The sequence below is a fragment of the Triturus cristatus genome, chromosome 3_1, assembly GCF_964204655.1.
Source record: "Triturus cristatus chromosome 3_1, aTriCri1.1, whole genome shotgun sequence".
Classification (NCBI taxonomy): Eukaryota; Metazoa; Chordata; class Amphibia; order Caudata; family Salamandridae; genus Triturus; species Triturus cristatus.
Window position 1 is genome coordinate 915,898,312 of NC_140583.1, and position 18,604 is coordinate 915,916,915.

General features: G+C 41.0%; 1 protein-coding gene across 1 annotated transcript in view; it reads left to right on the top strand.

Annotated features, from left to right (window-relative positions):
• Positions 1-18,604, top strand: part of PLA2R1 (phospholipase A2 receptor 1) — a 946,386-nt gene that overhangs the window by 689,446 nt on the left and 238,336 nt on the right. Inside the window, exons 16-17 of the mRNA XM_085645464.1 lie at positions 7,489-7,524; positions 16,280-16,437. Of these exons, the coding sequence (XP_085501590.1) occupies positions 7,489-7,524; positions 16,280-16,437 (194 nt within the window). The remainder of the gene's footprint in view (positions 1-7,488; positions 7,525-16,279; positions 16,438-18,604) is intronic.

Sequence of the window (18,604 nt, forward strand, 5' to 3'; positions counted from 1 at the left end):
AGAATTGCTTTCAGAAAACCAGGTAATTCTTTTTAATTTTAATATTTTTTTCACAAGAGGTTGTATTTGGTTTTACCACCAATGTGACCCAACCAGGTCATGTACATACACATTATTCCTCAGGATAAATTGTGTTTCTTCATCCCCACAAAAAGAAACCAAGCCAAACTCGTAAAACACAAACACATGCACAGTAAGCCCCTGATACCTCCCCTCCACCCCGACGTAGAGTCTAAGATTTTATACAATTGCTGTCTGAGAATTCCTCGCAACATCCTGGGTATCCTGGCCATATTGTTCTATTCCAATATTTAAAGGTTAACATGAGTATAGAATGAGGATTAAGGTAAAACCAATTAAAATAATGAATAATATTAGGATATATTGGAATGAGGAATAAAATAAAAAAATAATTTTAACAAATTTTAAGTAATCATTAGTTTTAAGGCTGGGATTAGAACAACAATAGATACAAATAATAACATTTATTACACAATTTAAATATCAGAAAAGTGCAATGTTTTCATGAAGGATAATAATTACATCAAATAATATTTAAACTGACAGTGAAAAGCTGCTTTCACTCTTAAGAAAACAATATGTAATAGAATTAACAAAACAAAGGTAGTTCTCGAAATAAGATAGTATGGTAGCAATAGTGTTAAATTACTTCAAAAAGCTAACCTAGGCCATGTAGTGTATTCGATGGAGTGTGTCACTTTCCTGTGGGGCATGATGCTGTAATATACAACCCTTGATAATGGGGTTCCATAATCTAAAGCCTTGCAAAAATATAAACAGCCTCAGCCATGTGGAGAAAAAATTCAATTATTGCCCTGTGTGTCCATGGCCAGTTAAGTAAGAACAATCCCCAAAAACCAAGGGATACACCATGTGTCTTCGCCCCTTGAACAATGTAGTGGTAATTTTCTAGAAAACATATCCTGTTAAAACAAATACAAATAGCAACCTTGTGCATTGAAAATGTCCCTCCACGGGTATAAAAAAAGTTAGGGTCTTGTTAAAATACACCAGCCTGAAATCCGGAGCAATTAACTGTTCCATTCTTCTCCAGCCACAGTCAAGCATGCACAGTTATAACATATTGGTTCACAGTAAACATGGATAAAGGAGAATGGATTAACAGAGAAAACAAAGACTCAAGATATCACCACTCTGACTTGTCACTCTGCTTGGCTGTAGGGGATATCTAAAAAACAAGATTGGATTGTTAATACCTTATCTTTGTATTGAACCATCAAACTCTTGCTATAACAAATTATATACCTTTAAAATATGACTGTCACAGACTCTTGAGTATTAGTGATACACTGACTGGAACTGAAACATAAACAAAATGTATGTATTGATATTACTCAAGTTTTGCCTGAACTACTCTCCCTTCTCTGAAAAGCACAACTAAGTTCTGTTTTGTGAGTACACTTTCTCTGTATCTGATATACATTCAGGATGATGTTTTCAAACTGTAATATAGACATTCAGCAGAATTATATTTGTTCACCCTGATACCAATCAGTTTCCTAAACATACACTGGTATCTTTAAACCCAGCATATTTATTGTGCAATTTCAAATGCATTTTTAATGCAATAGAATTCTTTTTTGTTTCCTCATGTAGCCTTAGAATCCAAAAGGTTAATCAAACATATAAGTTCTATACTCCATCAAGGTCAACTCTGAAACAATACTTTAAAGTATTAAAGTTTATTTTCAAAGTACAATACAATTCTTTAAAATACTTCTCTGTATTTGACATTAATTCACAAACACGTTTTCAAAACAAAAACACATAGTCTGGTGAAATAACTCAATTACTTAGCAAGGATGTTCGGATCAAAACAGAAATCTATACTCCGTATCTCCAAAATGGTCACATTCTAGGATTCAAGGTGGCCTGGCAGATGAGGGGTGTTACCCCGAAACCGGTCCCAGGATGCTAGTTTCCATTTCAGGCAAGACCTGACTTGGCAGTCCGGGTTGGACTATTCCCATGGGGAACAGGGTCAAGACTGATATGCGTATGGCTGGGTCTTAACTGGGGTGGCAAATTGAGCTAAAGAATGATGATAGATTCAACCCAGATCTGTGACTGGGGGTGAGTGTCTGAAAAGTTTCAATGCTCCGTTAATCATCTCCTTGTGTTTGCTTTGTTCTCCCTAAGTTGGCAGGTTATGCCCAAACGTGGGTCCCTTTCTCACCATGCCACTAGTTTCAAGCTTGCCTGGCTGATGTGGGATGTTACCCCAAAACCGGTCCCAGGATGCTTGTTTCTGGTCCAGGGAAGACCTGGCTTGACAGTTTGGGCTGGACTATTCCCATACGGAACAGGGTCAAGACTGATTTGCATATGGCTGTGTCTGAACTGGGGTGACAAAGTGAGCTAAAGAATGATGATGGATTCAACCCAGATCTTTGACTGGGGGTGAGTGTCTTAAAAGTTTCAGCGCCCCGTCCATCATCTCCTTGTGTTTGTTTAGAATTAAGGAATGGCATGCAAAAATCAGTGTAGTAATACGAATTTCCACATGTTATTTTCCATTCTAAAGTGGCCAGAAGGCAGGGCCACACTGGGAACCCAAAGCAGCCCTGGTCATTTTCTCATACCAGTCTGGGCAAGCACTGCCTGGCCCCCGGAGGCTGGAAATGCTTCCTTGCTGCTTTTGTTACTGTTGGCCGATATTGCAGCACCACTGAAAGACTGGCACCCAGTAACAAAACAGGCCACCACCGCTGCAAAAACGCCCCCCACCCTTCCAGCCTCCCGGGGAAATGTCTGATGCCCGGTACGGTCAGTCCGGCAAGAAGATGCTTAGTTCTTATCCCTCCGTAACATTCTTACCCCGAATTACTGATACTTCAGTATTTCGAATACCAATGAGGTGTTAATGCACCAAACGTACTGAGAGCCTCATGGTAGAGGCTTTTGACAATTAAAAATTATACTGGCCATTCCAATATCCGATCAAATGCACCTCACTAACACTATAGCAATACAACTGCAAGTCTTTCATTCTATTTTTCACCAACACTGTATGTGGTATTATATCGAAAGAACACAAATCCAAACCCAGCTCAGTATCCACAAACATATCATTTCAAACACATCTTCACTTTCTCCTCATCTCCAAAGTGCTCTATGCCAAATCTTTTACCTTCTCAATGCAGTATTAAAAGTAGCAAAAGCTAAAATCCAAACCAAGAAACTATTCAATAACTTATTAGCTCAAACTCCTGACTTATCCACAACAATCGTCGAACTACATGCCACTTGAAGTACTTAACTGGCCAAATTCATTCATTAAAAAATATGGAAAATGCATACCACAATTGCAGTCAACCCAGACACTCTCTGCCCAACAGACAGAAACCTCAACAACAGACTGTTGAACATCCTTTACTCCTCTGTCAAAAGAGGACTTAGAGGAAATAAATGTGTCAATCAAACCATACAGTTATCAGCAGGCCTTAATTACACTTATCATATCAAAATCTACAATCCCTCACCTCTCTTTTGTTAGGCTTTACTCCAAGGGTACCGAGTGAGTTGAGTATCTTTTTTGCAAGATAAAAATCTTTCTGATTTCTAAGACAAGATGTTAGAGTCCATCCCTTCATAAAAATAAATATTGACTTGCCAACTGCCTTATTAGAGACACCATTCCATGGATCGAGCTAATTCTGTTATTGGATTGGCATGCAAGGTATTTTCTTATAGCGGTCTCTAACTAGCAAACTGAACGAAATCGTTTTTATAGCACGTGGGTCCGCCACATAGTATGCCCCACTTTATTTTCCATGAGAAACTGGGAATTGGAGATCAAGGAGTTCAAACTGGATCCAATTTTGTTATGGATCTCTATTTTGTCAAATCCTGTGGTTTGTCTGACTAGGTAAGTTATGCTGGGTTGCCATACATAAACTACTGTGGATAGGGCACATAAAGCAAGTATGTATTTGTCTGGGTTGCCTAGAATTGTACCACAATCAACAAATCACCCAGAAGCTGTGGTGCACTAAAACGTTCATGAAGAAAAGAAGCCAGGTAAGGGAGCCTGAAAAGGTTATGAAGTCACTGTAAAAACCACCAAGGTTTACAACCTTAAGTTGAATGGGTAATTAATATCCATATATGCAATTTGTTGTCTAGATATAAAGTGCCCCATTGTTGCTGTATCTGCGCTCATGACTTCTTTCTCTCAGGTCCAATTTCATGTTTCCATAGATATGTCCTTGTCTACCTGTTGCTCCATGTACTGTCTGATTATCTGTGTTCCTTTCTCCCAGCACCTGTGCCTGTTACTTGCTGGAACCTACCCTAGTTTAGGAGTCATTGCAAAGCCCATAATATAGATAAAACCTAGGATGCTGTGGATTAAGGAACATATTTTTCCATTACAGATCTCATTTTGTTTACAAACTTTTGTCATTGACATTAATTAGGACACTTAGCAAAACAAAAAAAAATCATTTATCTGGGCTGAAAACTATTTTACTATCTGATTGGAACTCTTGAATACTGAAATTGTCAGGAAAATGGAAACACCTGCTGCTCATCTAGTGCTTCCGTGGCACAGATGCAGTGAGGTCTTGTGGTTGTGATGCCCCTGTCAGGAGCATTAAGTGGGTTGTACGGCTCAGTGCCTCTGTGGTTTTGGCCCATGCACCTGTTTGTCCTGTGCATGGACAAGCAGATTCATGACACCCTGACGAATAGAAAGAGCACCAAAATTCAAGACTTTTAAGATGGCCAAACCTAGATGCACTTCATGTGGTCTCCAATTAATGCTTCTGGATCAGGGTAAATAGTGGTTCACATTGTGTTTACAGCCTGGAAACATAATTGAGGTTGAATTTGATGCCAACAAGTGTAGAATCATTCTTTGGAATCTCATACCTTTGTTGTTTATGTTCTATATACTCGAACTTATAGCATTCTGCAATCAACATCAATTTTGGGTTCTGCTGAATTTTTTTTCCTTTTTGCAGCTTTGCTGAAACATGTTTTACCACCACTGAAACCCTTACTTGTTAACTCCTAAAATTATGTTTTGCTGTTCTGCCTCAAGTGTCATGTAAGAAATAGTATAGTACTCCAGAAAAGAGGAGAGAGTAGAGAGATAGTCTTTAAAGATTATAAAAATATACTGTGTGTTTGCTCGAATACTTATTTGCATGTAATAATGTTAATTCCTCTTATGACAGGCCACCGTTATTGAATGCTGACCCCCTATATATTTTTTACCTATCCCCCACATTTTCACCTAGGTTGTTTGCTGAGATATATTGGTCTCACCCTTTAGGGCAAAAAAAAAAGAAGGGGGTGCCTGGGATCATCTTTATTTTATTACACTGAGACCTTGTCGCATGATGAAAATCCCAACTGAGCTGCTAATTAATTATTAGGTGTGGAGTTTCTTGATTATGACCAATTCATGTAAAATTGTAACAGTGGCCAGGGTAATAGACTTAATAAGGGAGTAAAGGAATATATTTGGAAGCTGCATTAGTGGTAGGAAAAAAGGGCACAAAATGGTTTAACACAGAACAAAGTTACATTTATGGAAACGTGATTTTAGAGAGGGATAATAGTTATCTAGATCAAGCGGTGAGAACTAAAATAACAGGTGGCAAGCCATAGGTTTAAATATATAAAGAAGGTATATGTATTTCTGCAAATTCAGAAAAAAATTCTAAAACCATAATCTAAAACCATAATTTGTTCAAGACAGATTGCATTATATTATTTAGTTTTAGCTGTGCACTATCACAAGAAATATAAAAATGTAAAAATAAAAATAGCTTGCAAACAATATGTGCCTGTGTTTAACCGACCACTAGAAGTGACCAAAGCGTACTAAAAGTGGGTATAAACTCAATTATCTCCTTTTATCCCAAGTTATCTTAGAATCAGCAGTCACACAATACATTACAAGAAAGCTGTTGCTTTCAGGCAACAAATTGCTAGCAACTGCTTCAAAGAATTTTGAAGACTAAGAGCAGTGATTTTTGTTATGAAAGCTTGAGCCCAGTGATGATATGCCTCACCACAGCTATTGAGAGAATTATTATATTTAATTAAATCATCTATAATTTAAGGCTTTGCCAATGCTTGTTTGCCTCCCTTAATGAAAATACCAAAGGGCCCACCAGGGCATGAGAACACATGTGCTTGCGTGGGCGGCCCTCTTGCAATGGTTTTATCATAAAGAAAACAAATTCTATGATGGCCGCATGTCTCTGACAAATTTGCTTTTCTACTTTGTGCATTTGTGTCAATGGCAGATTCTGATAATAATAGGTATATTGTGTGTGTGCGTGTGTGTGTGTGGTATGTGTGTGTATGTGTATAGGCCTGGTGACACAGTGGCGTAACAAAAGTTGAGGGAGCCCCCCTTCCACGTACACGGCAGGGCCCCCACTCCGGATCTAATCCGAGCTCTTGGGCCAGAGTATTGTGCTGTGGGGGCCCCCCTGTAGCTCGGGGCCGCCCCCGCACCAAGGGGGCTGCGGGGGCCTGTGTTACGCCCCTGTGGTGACAGTGTGCGGTTGCTGAGCCCTCCAAATGCACTGAGAACAAAAATAAAAGAGCAAAATAAATGATGTAGAAATGTGAGGGGTTGGGGAACAATGGACAAAGAGGGAGGAAGTCCTGCCAAGTATCGCGCATCAGACTAAAACATTTCAGTGCGATGGTCTGCATCACCGCACTGAAATACAAAGTCATGCATAAATGAGATAGTGCCTTGTTGCCTGCCAAGCCGTAGTAGCGCTGATAATGCTGACCAAACTAAAGGGGTGGCAGTGCGCTGTGTCATGCGTGCCGCTCCCGGCAGCCTTGGGGGTTGACTGAGGTTGTAGCTGCTAACTCACTTGGCTGCAATTTATTAATAAATAGATAAGATTTCCTGCCCTGGCATAGCATTCATGGTGACTGACGTCACAAGGCAGTGACCAATAGGCGCGCTCTGCAGGACTTTGCGACCTGCTGCCGGAGGGGTCGTAAAAAGCAGGGAAAGAGTGGGATGGGACAGAGTGAGTAAAGCCAGGTGCTCCCCTTGAGTGTTAAAATAAAAATAAAAAGTTGTTTCATCATCATCAGCGGTAGAAAAAAAATAGAATGGTAAAGCAGCAGCGCTCTATGGGTAAAAAAACTAATAGGGAAAAAAGTCATTGTGGAGGGAACTGAGAGAGACATGAAAACCTTTAAATCATGAACAAGGTCTGACTAAAAGCTCACTCTTTGCATTTTATTGTTTACAATAATTGTTCGACAACACACAGCTAAAGCTATCTGTAGCCACACCTAAAAATACAGAATTAGAAAGGTACTGGTAGTTGAGCATGAGACCAAAGGAGGGCTCTTGATTTTGTTTATTTGTGGACAACATCATCATTTTAGACCCTTCAAAATGATTCTGATGTTATTCTGGGGTATTTTAGCATTTAAACATAATCTATTTTTTCTCAGGTGTTCAATTAAAGATTCCAGACTGGCACGTGCGTGGTAAGAAGAATTTATTTCCATCTTTACATCTTGACTGTTCAGAGCATTTGAATGTCACATTCAGTTTGTCACTCTGTTTTATGTGAATGGGTCTAATATTTCATGTTAAGCCAGAACGATAGTTACTCTGATTTATGGACTATGAATTATTTTAATTGTAAAATAACTGGCCTCTGCAGTTTTTTTATAAATAATGCATCATGTATTTGTGTCACAAGTGATATTCGATTTTTAAGCCAGCTGCACATAGACATTATGGGCCCTATTTTGATGTTGGTCGGAAAGCCTCTGACCTGCAGTCGGAGACTTTCCAACCAACATCTTCAGTTCCACTTTTGACCACCGCATTACAAATCAGACGGTTGAAAGTGAAACCGTCCGGTCATTCCGGCTGTATTCCCACAGGCTCAAGGAGCCGGTCGGCCAGTCGGAGGTCCCACCGTAATCCCTGAGGACGGCATTTCCGCCATCGGGATTACGATGTCAGTTTCTGACAGGCTTTCCATGTCGGGCTTTCTAACATGGAAAGTTTGTCTGTCGGAAAGTGACTTTTGGGGCCCCTAGCAGGGCCCCCATTGCTTCACGGCCTCCGTTTGTGGGCTGAGGGGGCACCATCAGAGGTGTTAATCCCTGCACCGCGTGGCAGGCACCTTAAGGTAAAGCAAACACAAGGAGATGATGGACGGAGCGCAGAAACTTTTCAGGCACTCACCCCCAGTCACAGATCTGGGTTAAATCCATCATCGTTCTTTAACTCACTTCGCCACCCCAGTTCAGACACAGCTATATGCAAGTCAGTCTTGACCTTGTGCCTCATGGGAACAGTCCAGCCCAAACTGCCAATCCATGTCTTCCCTTGACCGGAAACAAGCATCCTGGGACCGGTTTCGGGCTAACAGCCCTCATCAGCCAGGCTAGCTTCAATCCAGTGGCAAAGTGAGCAAGGGACCCACGTCTGGGCATACCCTGCCAACTTAGGGCGAACAAAGCAAAACCAAAGGGGATGGTGAACGGAGTGTTGAACATTGCAAGCACTCACCCCCAGTCATCTGATCTGGGTTTAATCCATCATCATTCTTTAGCTCACTTCACCACCCCAGTTCAGACATGGCCATATGCAAATCAGTCTGACCCTGTGCCTCAAGGGAACAGTCCAGCCCGAACTGCCAATCCATGTCTTCCCTGGACCAGAAACAAGCATTCTGGGACCGGTTTCCGGCTAACAGCCCTCATCAGCCAGGCGAGCTTGAATCTAGTGGCAAAGTGAGCAAGGGACCCACGTCTGGGCATACCCTGCCAACTTGGGGCAAACAAAGCAAACGCAAGGAGATGATGGACGGAGCGCTGAAACTTTTCAGGCACTCACCCCCAGTCACAGATCTGGGTTGAATCCATCATCGTTCTTAAGGGGCCTGCCACACGGTGCACGGATTAACAGACTCTTCCATTTCTCCATGGGAGCTTGTGCTATGGCCGGTTTACAGCCGCAGAACAAGCTGCAATAGAGAAATGGGAGTATACGACTGCACCATGTGCTGTCACATTGTAATGGCGGTGTCAGGACCGACAACGAGAGGTCGGCCGGTCAAGAGACCGCGACGATGTCTGCTGAACATCGTAATCAGACCCTATGTGTCTTAGGTTTGTTCTTTTAAATGACCTCCAAAGTTGTTCCAGCGATTGTCATCATTATATCACCAGTGAGGCTTATCAGGTAGGGTTCACTAAGAAGTTTAACGAGATAAGGTCTCAGTGAGTATTGAAGTGGAAGTCCCATGGATTTATTTGAATATCCAGGTATGCAGATTATAATAAGTTTTAAATTTAGCAGAGAGTTAACTGCTCTGCTGTCACTTTTTTGAAGTGGGTGACTGTCTGGTACAGTTAAGCAGAGCATATGTGGTGAAGTTAATAACATTGTCATTGTGGAAGAATGCATAATCAGGCAGCACTGCAGGAAGGCTTTTACACCATTTAATTTGACACTTGATTAGTGTGATGACACAATCTTTGGCAGTGGGAGTTGGCAATAGTGGCACGTTTGACAGATGCCTAACACTTAGAGAAACTAGCAGTTGTAGAATTGGAAGAAAATCATTTTTTGAGGTGCATTTTGGAATTTTAGGTCACACCAAAGGTTGTTGGCTGAGAAAGATCAGAATGTTAGATAGAGGTAGGATGGGGCAGACAGGGTACTTTGAGCAGCGGAGACAAGGAAGTTATGTATTTCATTTTTGGATCAATATAAGAGCATCAAGTGCAGTAAGACATCTGGGCATTCACGACAAACAGTAAAGTCAGAGGGATGGAAAAAAGATTTGGCTGTCATTCCTGTATAGCTGAATCAAGATACCAATGGTGGGAATGATGTCACAGAGGATGATGGTGTATATTGAAAAGAAAAGAATGCCCCGGATGCCGTAAGCCTATAGGTAAGGGACAACAGGTAGTTGAAGGACCATCAGGAAATAGAGTGGGAATGATCAGAGAGGTTGAAGGAGAGTATGTTCGATGTTGTTGCTGTAGTGATGCCCAACAGTGTGTATTGCAAGTTGAATTGGATGATTTCAAAAGCTGTGAAGATGTTCAATAGAATGCTATTGGGGATTAGTGGTTGTGATGGGCCATGATAATGGAGGCTCTCACGTGTGTGGGGGCTGTTCCCATTGAGTAGGGCAACTTAAAGGTGTGCTAAAGAGGTACAGATGTTTAGGCAATGAGAGGTGCAATGAGGAGTGAGAGTCTATTATGTTGATGCACCAATCCATTTAACTTATAAGGAGGACCAATTCACATGAAAGGGAGAGTCATTCAACCAAAAACTTTCTCTCACTGCAATTAATTACTTGCCAAGACCATTAAAGAAAAATGTGCAGCACTGTATTAAAATATCAACATTATCATTGCAGAAAGCAAATGTTATTTAAAATTAGACAATTCATAGAATGTGTAAATATGGCAAGTCTCACAAAACAATTACCTAACCAAAGCACATTAGCAGTTTTTCAAATAATAATAATAATCCATAAATACAAAAGGACCATGTGTTCAAGGAATAAATAAATTAGGGCCTGATTTAGACTTTGGTGGTGTGGGAGCTGGGTGCAACCTGACCCTCTCCCACACCATCAAAGCCGACTGCCCACCGGATTAGAAGTTGTAATCCGGGTGGGCGGTCCTGCGGTGGCGGTCCCACGGAAATGCCTTTCAAAGGCTCATAGGAGAGCTTGTTGCAGCACAGCATGGACTGTAAAGTGCATGCAGTGCTGGAACTGTGGGAGCATGCAGACAGGGGGCACACTGTGTATCCCCCTGCATGCATCCCTAGGCCCTGAGGGAACAGGGGGCCCTCTAGGGCTCCCTACATTTCCTCACCGCCAGCATTGCCATTGCGTGAGAACTGCCATGAGACTGCTGGTGGTGAGGAAGCTCCTAATATGCTTGCCGGTGCCGAAGCAGCACCACCAAGCATATTGCGGCCTCAAGACCGCAGCGCCAACACCAGGAATCGCGGATCCCTGGTGGTTTCAGCAATTCCAAGGAAGTCTGACTGCTATACTCGTAATACGACGGTCCGACCGATGGTTTGGTTTGGCCCCGACCACCACCGCGCCTCCACCGTGAGTTTGTCGGCCCTATGGACTGCCAAACTCGTAATTAGGCCCAAAGTAAAAATGTCTAATGTCAAAACAGAATTATAATCAATAATGTTTCTTTAAAATAATAAGCAACACTTTTAAATGACCAATGTTGCAATCCAAAAACTTCTAAAGAAAAATGTCTAGTGACTAGCTCTCTCTAAATAACAATAATAACAATGAATCTATCCCTAAAGCAAATATCACAAATCAATAATGTCAAAGTTTTCAGATCCGTTAATAATATATTAGATAAATACAGCACACAATTTTGATATTACATAGAAAGATTGTGCTAAGATGTTACTTACACAGTAAACTAATCGAACTGTTGATTTCCAAAACACCTACTAGCAAAAAAAATTCCTTAAACAGAAGCATGGGAAATACAACTTGTTGTAATGGACTATTGTGCATATTTACAATATAGCAACTGAGGTTTAGATTGATTTACAAACTGTTTCAAATACATTCCCATGGCTAGAGAAAGCTAGAGAAATGACACAGACCATGGCTTCAGCTGAATTTTGATTTTTTTTAAAAAAGCAAATGAAAAGAAATGCTCAAGCTCATCAACGGGACCTAGTTTGGTCTGGTAATGTTACCTGAACCAAACCTATAATATAGCCTTATACCCCGCCGTAGCCGGCTATACCAGCTATTAAAGGCACGCTCCAGCGTTAAAGGCCCGAACCAAAGGCGAGGGACTTTAACAACGGAGCGGGACTTTAATAGCCGGTATAGTCCAGCTACGAAGGGCTATAAGGTTATTAGAAACAAAGGCCTCTCGGAGTTCGAGGGGTTTAAATTGCCTGTGGCTCTGAGAGGCCTTTGAATACAACATTAGAATGTTACTTTGCGGACCTTTACCGGCCCGTAAAATCATGGAGTACTCCAATGTCTTCAATGGAGCTCCCAACATTCCAATGTTCTAATAAGCATTATTTTTCTAAATGCAAAAAACAATTTCTCATAAGTTTGTAGGACCTTTTGTAATGATTTAGGAACGAATGATAATGAACAGACAGGCTAAAAGCTAAAATGAAAGGCGTGATTTGCACGGTGGTATTTAAGGGTGGGAGAGATATTGCACTTTTGAGTGAGGCTATATGCCAGGACAGCGAGTAAGGATTGATTGTACAGCCAAGTGGGAGAAAAATTATTATGTGAGAGACATATATTTCATAGATTGTGGACTGAAAAGATTGCCAGATATGTTGGTGTCTTTTAGTAGATGAAAGAGTTCTGTATGGTTGCCGGTGTGAAGGTTATGATGTGAGCAGTACGGGTGGAGATGTGGAGGTTACTATCCAATAGGAGAGGAGTCGGAAAACAGAGAGTTGAGGATGATAAGATGTGAGAGGGGTGCACATTTTCAAGGAGTGCAGATAGAAAATTAGCTTAGAAGTTAGCACAATCACATTTTTCACTCATAAGGCTCTTACCCTTAAACTGAAGAGATATCTAAGAAAATGTTATTTTTGGCTATTCTTGTCTGTTGTTTTTAAATGGAAGTGTTTTAAATTAAAGGTTTTAAAACATATTCTACACCCAGTCCTTATCTGAACTATGCAAGCTTGATTTCTAGTAGCGGTCTAGAGTTACAATTCAATCTTTCTGTAACTGACCATTAAGACAAAGGCTATTAGTGTTTAAAGTAAAAATCTGTCCTGTGGCCCATAAACAAACTCACATGCAGGCACATATCATAGCAATAGTATTGTCTCTTTGTGTGCGCTGTTTTGCAGGGACGAATTAGTTCAGAGAGTGTTGGAGCATTTACCATTGACTCAAAGAGTGAAAGGGGTGTGATAACAAATTGCCTTACATAGGGTATTGCATTTACTGTACTGTATTGCCATGGCTCTTTACATTTGCTGTATAAGTTGTGACTGCATCAAAAAATATCGTGCCCTGTACATTTAGGATTCTTTAATGAAAAACAACTCTAAGTAATGAAGTATATTTTGCAATCTTGCTTAATGTATTAACTAATTATACTACACTCTAGAAATTATGTAAATAATGTAATTATAACATCTCGGGTTGGTATATTAATGGAAGATTACATAAAAAAAAGGAAATGTTTTATATTTAAAGAACTTTTGCAAAAATGTAAAATATAATTAAAAGATGCTATATAGCCAGGAGATATGTCTTCATCAACACCCCGCACCACCCCAGAATGAAAACTGAGCAAAAACATAAATATGATCACATTGGCAGAACATTGAATTATCTTTTGGCACCTCATTAGGTGGTGTTATTAACCAACCCAACGTATTCATTTATTTCCCCGGGAAGGGAAAAGGACAGTTACACTTACTAGGATTGAAACATGTGAAATTTTGGTTACAAACACATTTCTCTTTGGTATTATCTGTGACTCAGTATTAAAAGAGATGCTGGATCATCCCTGGCTGGATAGGATAATGGCAAGTATTATCAATGACCTAGTACTATTATTTGTTCAGTATCATAATTTAACTCTGTTTTATGATTGAAATAAATAAACATTTATAGAGCGCATAGCTACCCTGAGGCATCCCAGCACTTATTAGTGAGTATTGTCTTGAAAGAGTCAGTACCATCAATGCTGAGTATTATCAGCTGGATATTATCAAAGTGTCTTGGTCCCAACTGTGATCAGTATTAGGAATATCCCAGTATCCTCTTATCTTCTTTGCTTTATATCGTGCGGTCTACTGCTACTTTGCTACTTGGCTTCTAGAAGTGCCAGTCGGTGATGGTGCTGATCAGCATCAGTCAGAGTTCCATTCACTCCTTGTTTATCACAATGTGTTGCCAGGTCATTAGTCAGAGGCTCAACATGAGCATTGTTTACCTCATGTTCCTTAAGTGGGCATTATTGATAGGCTCTAAATGCCTCTTTTCGTGTTGGTAAAAGTGACCACTGTTTTCGTGCAAAGGGTGAAGGAATCATGTCACTGTTAATCTTCAAATTTCTCTGTGAAAGGTTACTCAGAATCAGCATTGGCTTAGTACAATCAATGGCTTTGCATTGTGAGATTTTCATTAATATTGATGGTTCAGTGTTTTTAATGCTGTAGTATTTTGCTTAAGTATACAAAAAACGATGGGTAAAAAAGACTTGAATAAGTCTCAGCCACAGGTAATTACTCAGGGCTGCAACCTAGGCGATTCGGCACACCATGCCACCAAAGATTGGACCCAACTATATGCAAATCAGTCTTGACTTTGCTCCAAGTCCAGCCCAAACTGCCAAGCAAGGCCCTCCTTGAACTGAAACACAAGCAACCAAGGACCGGTTTCGCCCTTGTTACGGACTCATCAGCCAGGTATAGCTTGGCTCCAGTGACACAGGGTGCACGGGACACACGTCTGGGCATACCCATCCCAATTAGGGAAACATACTAAAGTATGAAAAAAGTGATGGATGGGATGCTTGAATTAATCTCAGCCACTGGTGATAGCACAATGGATTGGGATTCAGCCTGAGGAATTAACAGTGGCTGAGATAAATACAAGCATTCCATCCATCACTTTTTTGTATACTGTAGTATTTTGCTTATCAGAAACAGCTGTTATTTGCTTGCATCTTCTTCTGAAATGGGGTGCTAAGTTGTACAGAAGCAGGGACACCAAGTACCTTTAGTTCTGAGGGATGGGGCACACTACTCAGATAACTCCCAAGTGGAGGTCTCCTTCTTTCAATCATGAAGCAAGTTCAGCCGCTATGAGAACGGGCCCTCTTCGGTACTGGTACCAGATGTTGAGCATCACTAGCAACCTTTTCAATAAATTTTCATAAGCACTGGAGGCACAATGTGCACATTGTGTTGGTCACTTACCAGCCTGGTCAATAGTGGGGGTAAGATAGCAGAAATATGATAAAACCAAACTCCACCATCCCTTTACCCATAACATGGCTGGGCCCTGGGAACTGCTGAGGAGAAAGAAGAAATACATGGAGTGGGAACTACCCAAAAGTGAGAAAATATCAGAACGGGGAATGATGTATCTAAAGGTGGATCTTCTGAGTAGCTAGGCAGAGTCAGGTACATCTGCAAAATTAGGAACTTCTGGCAGATAACGAAGAAGAAAGAGAGAGTGTCTGACAGAGGAATGGTAAGGGAAAGTTGGACAACTATTAGGATTGTTTTCTGGCTCATGAATTCTAATACAATATTCACTGGTAAAGTGACAGTAATACTGCTAGGGAGTGTGACAAACCATGATGTCTTTAATGTTCTTTTATTCTGAACTGTCTCAAAGATATTATGGTTTTTAGCCAACATATTTGAGAAAATATTCAATGAAAATGCACTGTTCAAACTCATTTTAAAAGAGGCTAATGTTTTATTCTTGGGAAAGATTTAGTCATACACTGTACTTGCAAGGGGAACTAAGGACTCTGATAGAATGTGTTTGAAAGTATGCAGATGGGTAAAGGGGAGCCCATTCTGAATATTTAGCCTGCCATTGGTTCAATCTGCTCTCATAAGAGAACGCTTCCTACTTCAACAAGTCTTATTTATATTGAGGTACTAAGACAAGCATTGCTCTCATCTCATTTGGGGTTGCTGGTCGCTAGTTCATTAAAATTGCCTTTTCTGAACTGCACTGGCTACAAGTGGAATTTCCAAGTCTTTTAACAGTAGTCTGTAAAACAGTGTAAGCAGCACACAGTTTTCACACTGTTTTCACATGACTCTTTGAAAGATACTTTCACTAGCCAGAAAGTGGCTGTCAGTGAAGGCATGGCTTCTCCAGCTCAGAATCTTGAAACATGTAGTCAATCTTGTACGGTTGGAAAAGTAAGCATTTTTATTCCTGACTTTCAGGATTTAATAGTTAAAATTGCCGGACAATCTGAGTACCATTAATTAAACCAGTGAGGTTTTTTGGACTACATGCAATTTAATTTTTTCAGTTGATTTAGGTTTAACTTTCTTGCTGTACATGTCCTTGTGTTAAGTACTTGTATATTTATTTAAAATTGAGTTTGTTCCTTCGATTTTTTATTTATATAACTCACATATAACTCGCCTGTTAATCTTTAAGAACAACTTAATTATGTAAAACTCGGATGATCAGGCCACAAGGATTTACATACCGTTTATTCTGTGTTGTAGAGTTACCATGGATGTTCTTTCGAGGAGCTAATTACTTCTTTTATGGTGATGCGTCAAACTTTGAGTCCTTTAGATTTGTCTGTGGATGGCTTGGTGGCAGTCTTTTAACAATACATTCACACGCTGAGCAGGAGTTCATTGCTGCTAAACTAAAAAAGGTAAGGAGATAGATATTTTTGTGCCAACATGAATAATAATGAGGGAGAGGAAAATATGTTTTTCTTATCATAATGATATCATTATTGTTAGCCCTGTCATTTTGCTTCTGACTTCCTGTTTTTGACTGTGTGCTGCATTTTGTGTTTGCTGGTTTTAGAACTCTGGGCACTTTACCACTAATGACCAGTGCTAAATGTGCAAGTGCTCCTTGCGTAAATTGTATTTGTGATTGGTTTGTCCATGACTGGCATATTTGATTTACTGGTAAGCCCCTAGTAAAGTGCACCAGTTGAGCCCAGGGCCTGTAAATCAAATGCTACTAGTGGGCCTGTGGCGCTGATTGTGCCACCCATATGAGTAACCCTACAAACATGTCTCAGACCTGCCACTGCCGTGTTTGTGAGTGCAGTTTTAAACTGCCATTTCGACCTGGCAAGTGCAACCACTTGCCAGGCCCAAACCTTCCCTTTTATTAAATGTATGGCACCCCTAAGTAGTCCCAAGTTAGCCCCATGGGTAGGGTGCAGTGTATTTAAAAGGTAGGACATGTGCTCTTGCGTTTTACATGTCCAAATGGTAAAATACTGCTAATTTAGTATTTCACTATTGCTAGGACTATCTCTCCCATAGGGTGAACTGGGGATTGCCTTGAAATATCATTCAAGTATAATTTACCATTGAAAGCTGATAGAGATTTTGAGTTTGGGGTCTCTGAACTCACAATTTAAAAATACATCTTTTAGTGAAGTTGGTTTTTAAATTGTGTGTTTGAAATGCCACTTTTACAAAGTGGGTATTTTCTTTCTTAACCATTCTGTGCCTCTACCTGTTTGCAGAATACATGTCTGTGATGGCTGTCAGATGGGCTGTTGTGCATTCACTCTAGACAATTACACAAAGGGAGCTGAGGTGTGCCATGCATATTCTGATGGCCCATCACCAGGCTGATGGGTCTTCCTGAGCTAGAGCGGTGAAAGGAGTTGTCACTGACACCTAAGTAGGGCTGTGCCTCTCCTCACACAAGGCTGTCTCCACCTCCCCTGTAGTGTGGCTGGAGCCAGGTCATGAAGAAGCAGGGTATGTGCACTACAAAGATTTTCCTTTGAAGTTTGCCTATTTCAAAGGTAGAAAGGGGTATATATATGGTACTCTGACACTGCAAAATCAGAACACTTCTAGACTGAGGACATTCTGCCAGGAAGAAGAGCTGGATGCTTTAGGAGGGACTGCCACTCTGCCTGCTGTTGCTTTTTTGTGCTGGCATGCTGCTTGCTGATTCTGTTCTAGGAGTGAAAGGTTCTCCAAGGGCTTGTGAATGATTGACTCCTTTAAGAAGTGTCAGGGCCATCAAAGACTTCACCTACCAGTGCCTGGGCTCTTCAGCTGAGAGCCCTAACTTGCCAAGTGGTGCCAAATCCAGTTCCTTGGCCCTTGGAAGTGTACCCTGGTGAGAAAATCCATGCATCAACTCTCAGCGCCCTTTTTCTCGATGCAGCACCTGCAGTGCGGTAGAAAGATCGACGTAGCGCCTGCTTTGAGGCTGAAGAATCAATGCTGTATTTGCTTTGTGGCTTAAAAACCCACAGTAGCACGAGTCTGGAGCACTGTGTCAATGACGTCTGTGGCACCCGCTCCGACTCCAATGCAGCACCCGCATCACGGCTGGTGGATCGATGCAGCACCTGCTTCGTGGCTGCGAAATCAACGCAGCACCTGCTTCGCCGTCACCGTATCGACGCAGAGCATCTGGATTTTCAACGCATCGTCCCTTGATGCCGACTCTTCATCGATACTAGGCCGCAGTAAGGAACCGAGGCACGTGTCTGAAATTCGACACATCACCTCCCCTTCCAGTAATACACCGAAACATCACCTCCTCTGTTAGCAGTAAGGAACCAACTCTTCATCTCTCCTGTGGAGAAAGGATTCGACACATCACTTTGTTTTCTGGTGCCTCACCTCCCCTGCGCCTCTTTCATCTACGGTACTTTGTGCTAAAAAGAACGCATCCAATGAGATCTACGGACTAAATTTATTTAACCTATTAAAAATGATATCTTGACTTGTGTATGTTGGATTTTTGTCACTTGGGTTTTGTTTTATTCAGATAAATATTGGCTTTTTTTCTAAACTGGTGTGGATTCCTTTTGTAATGTTTTCACTGTA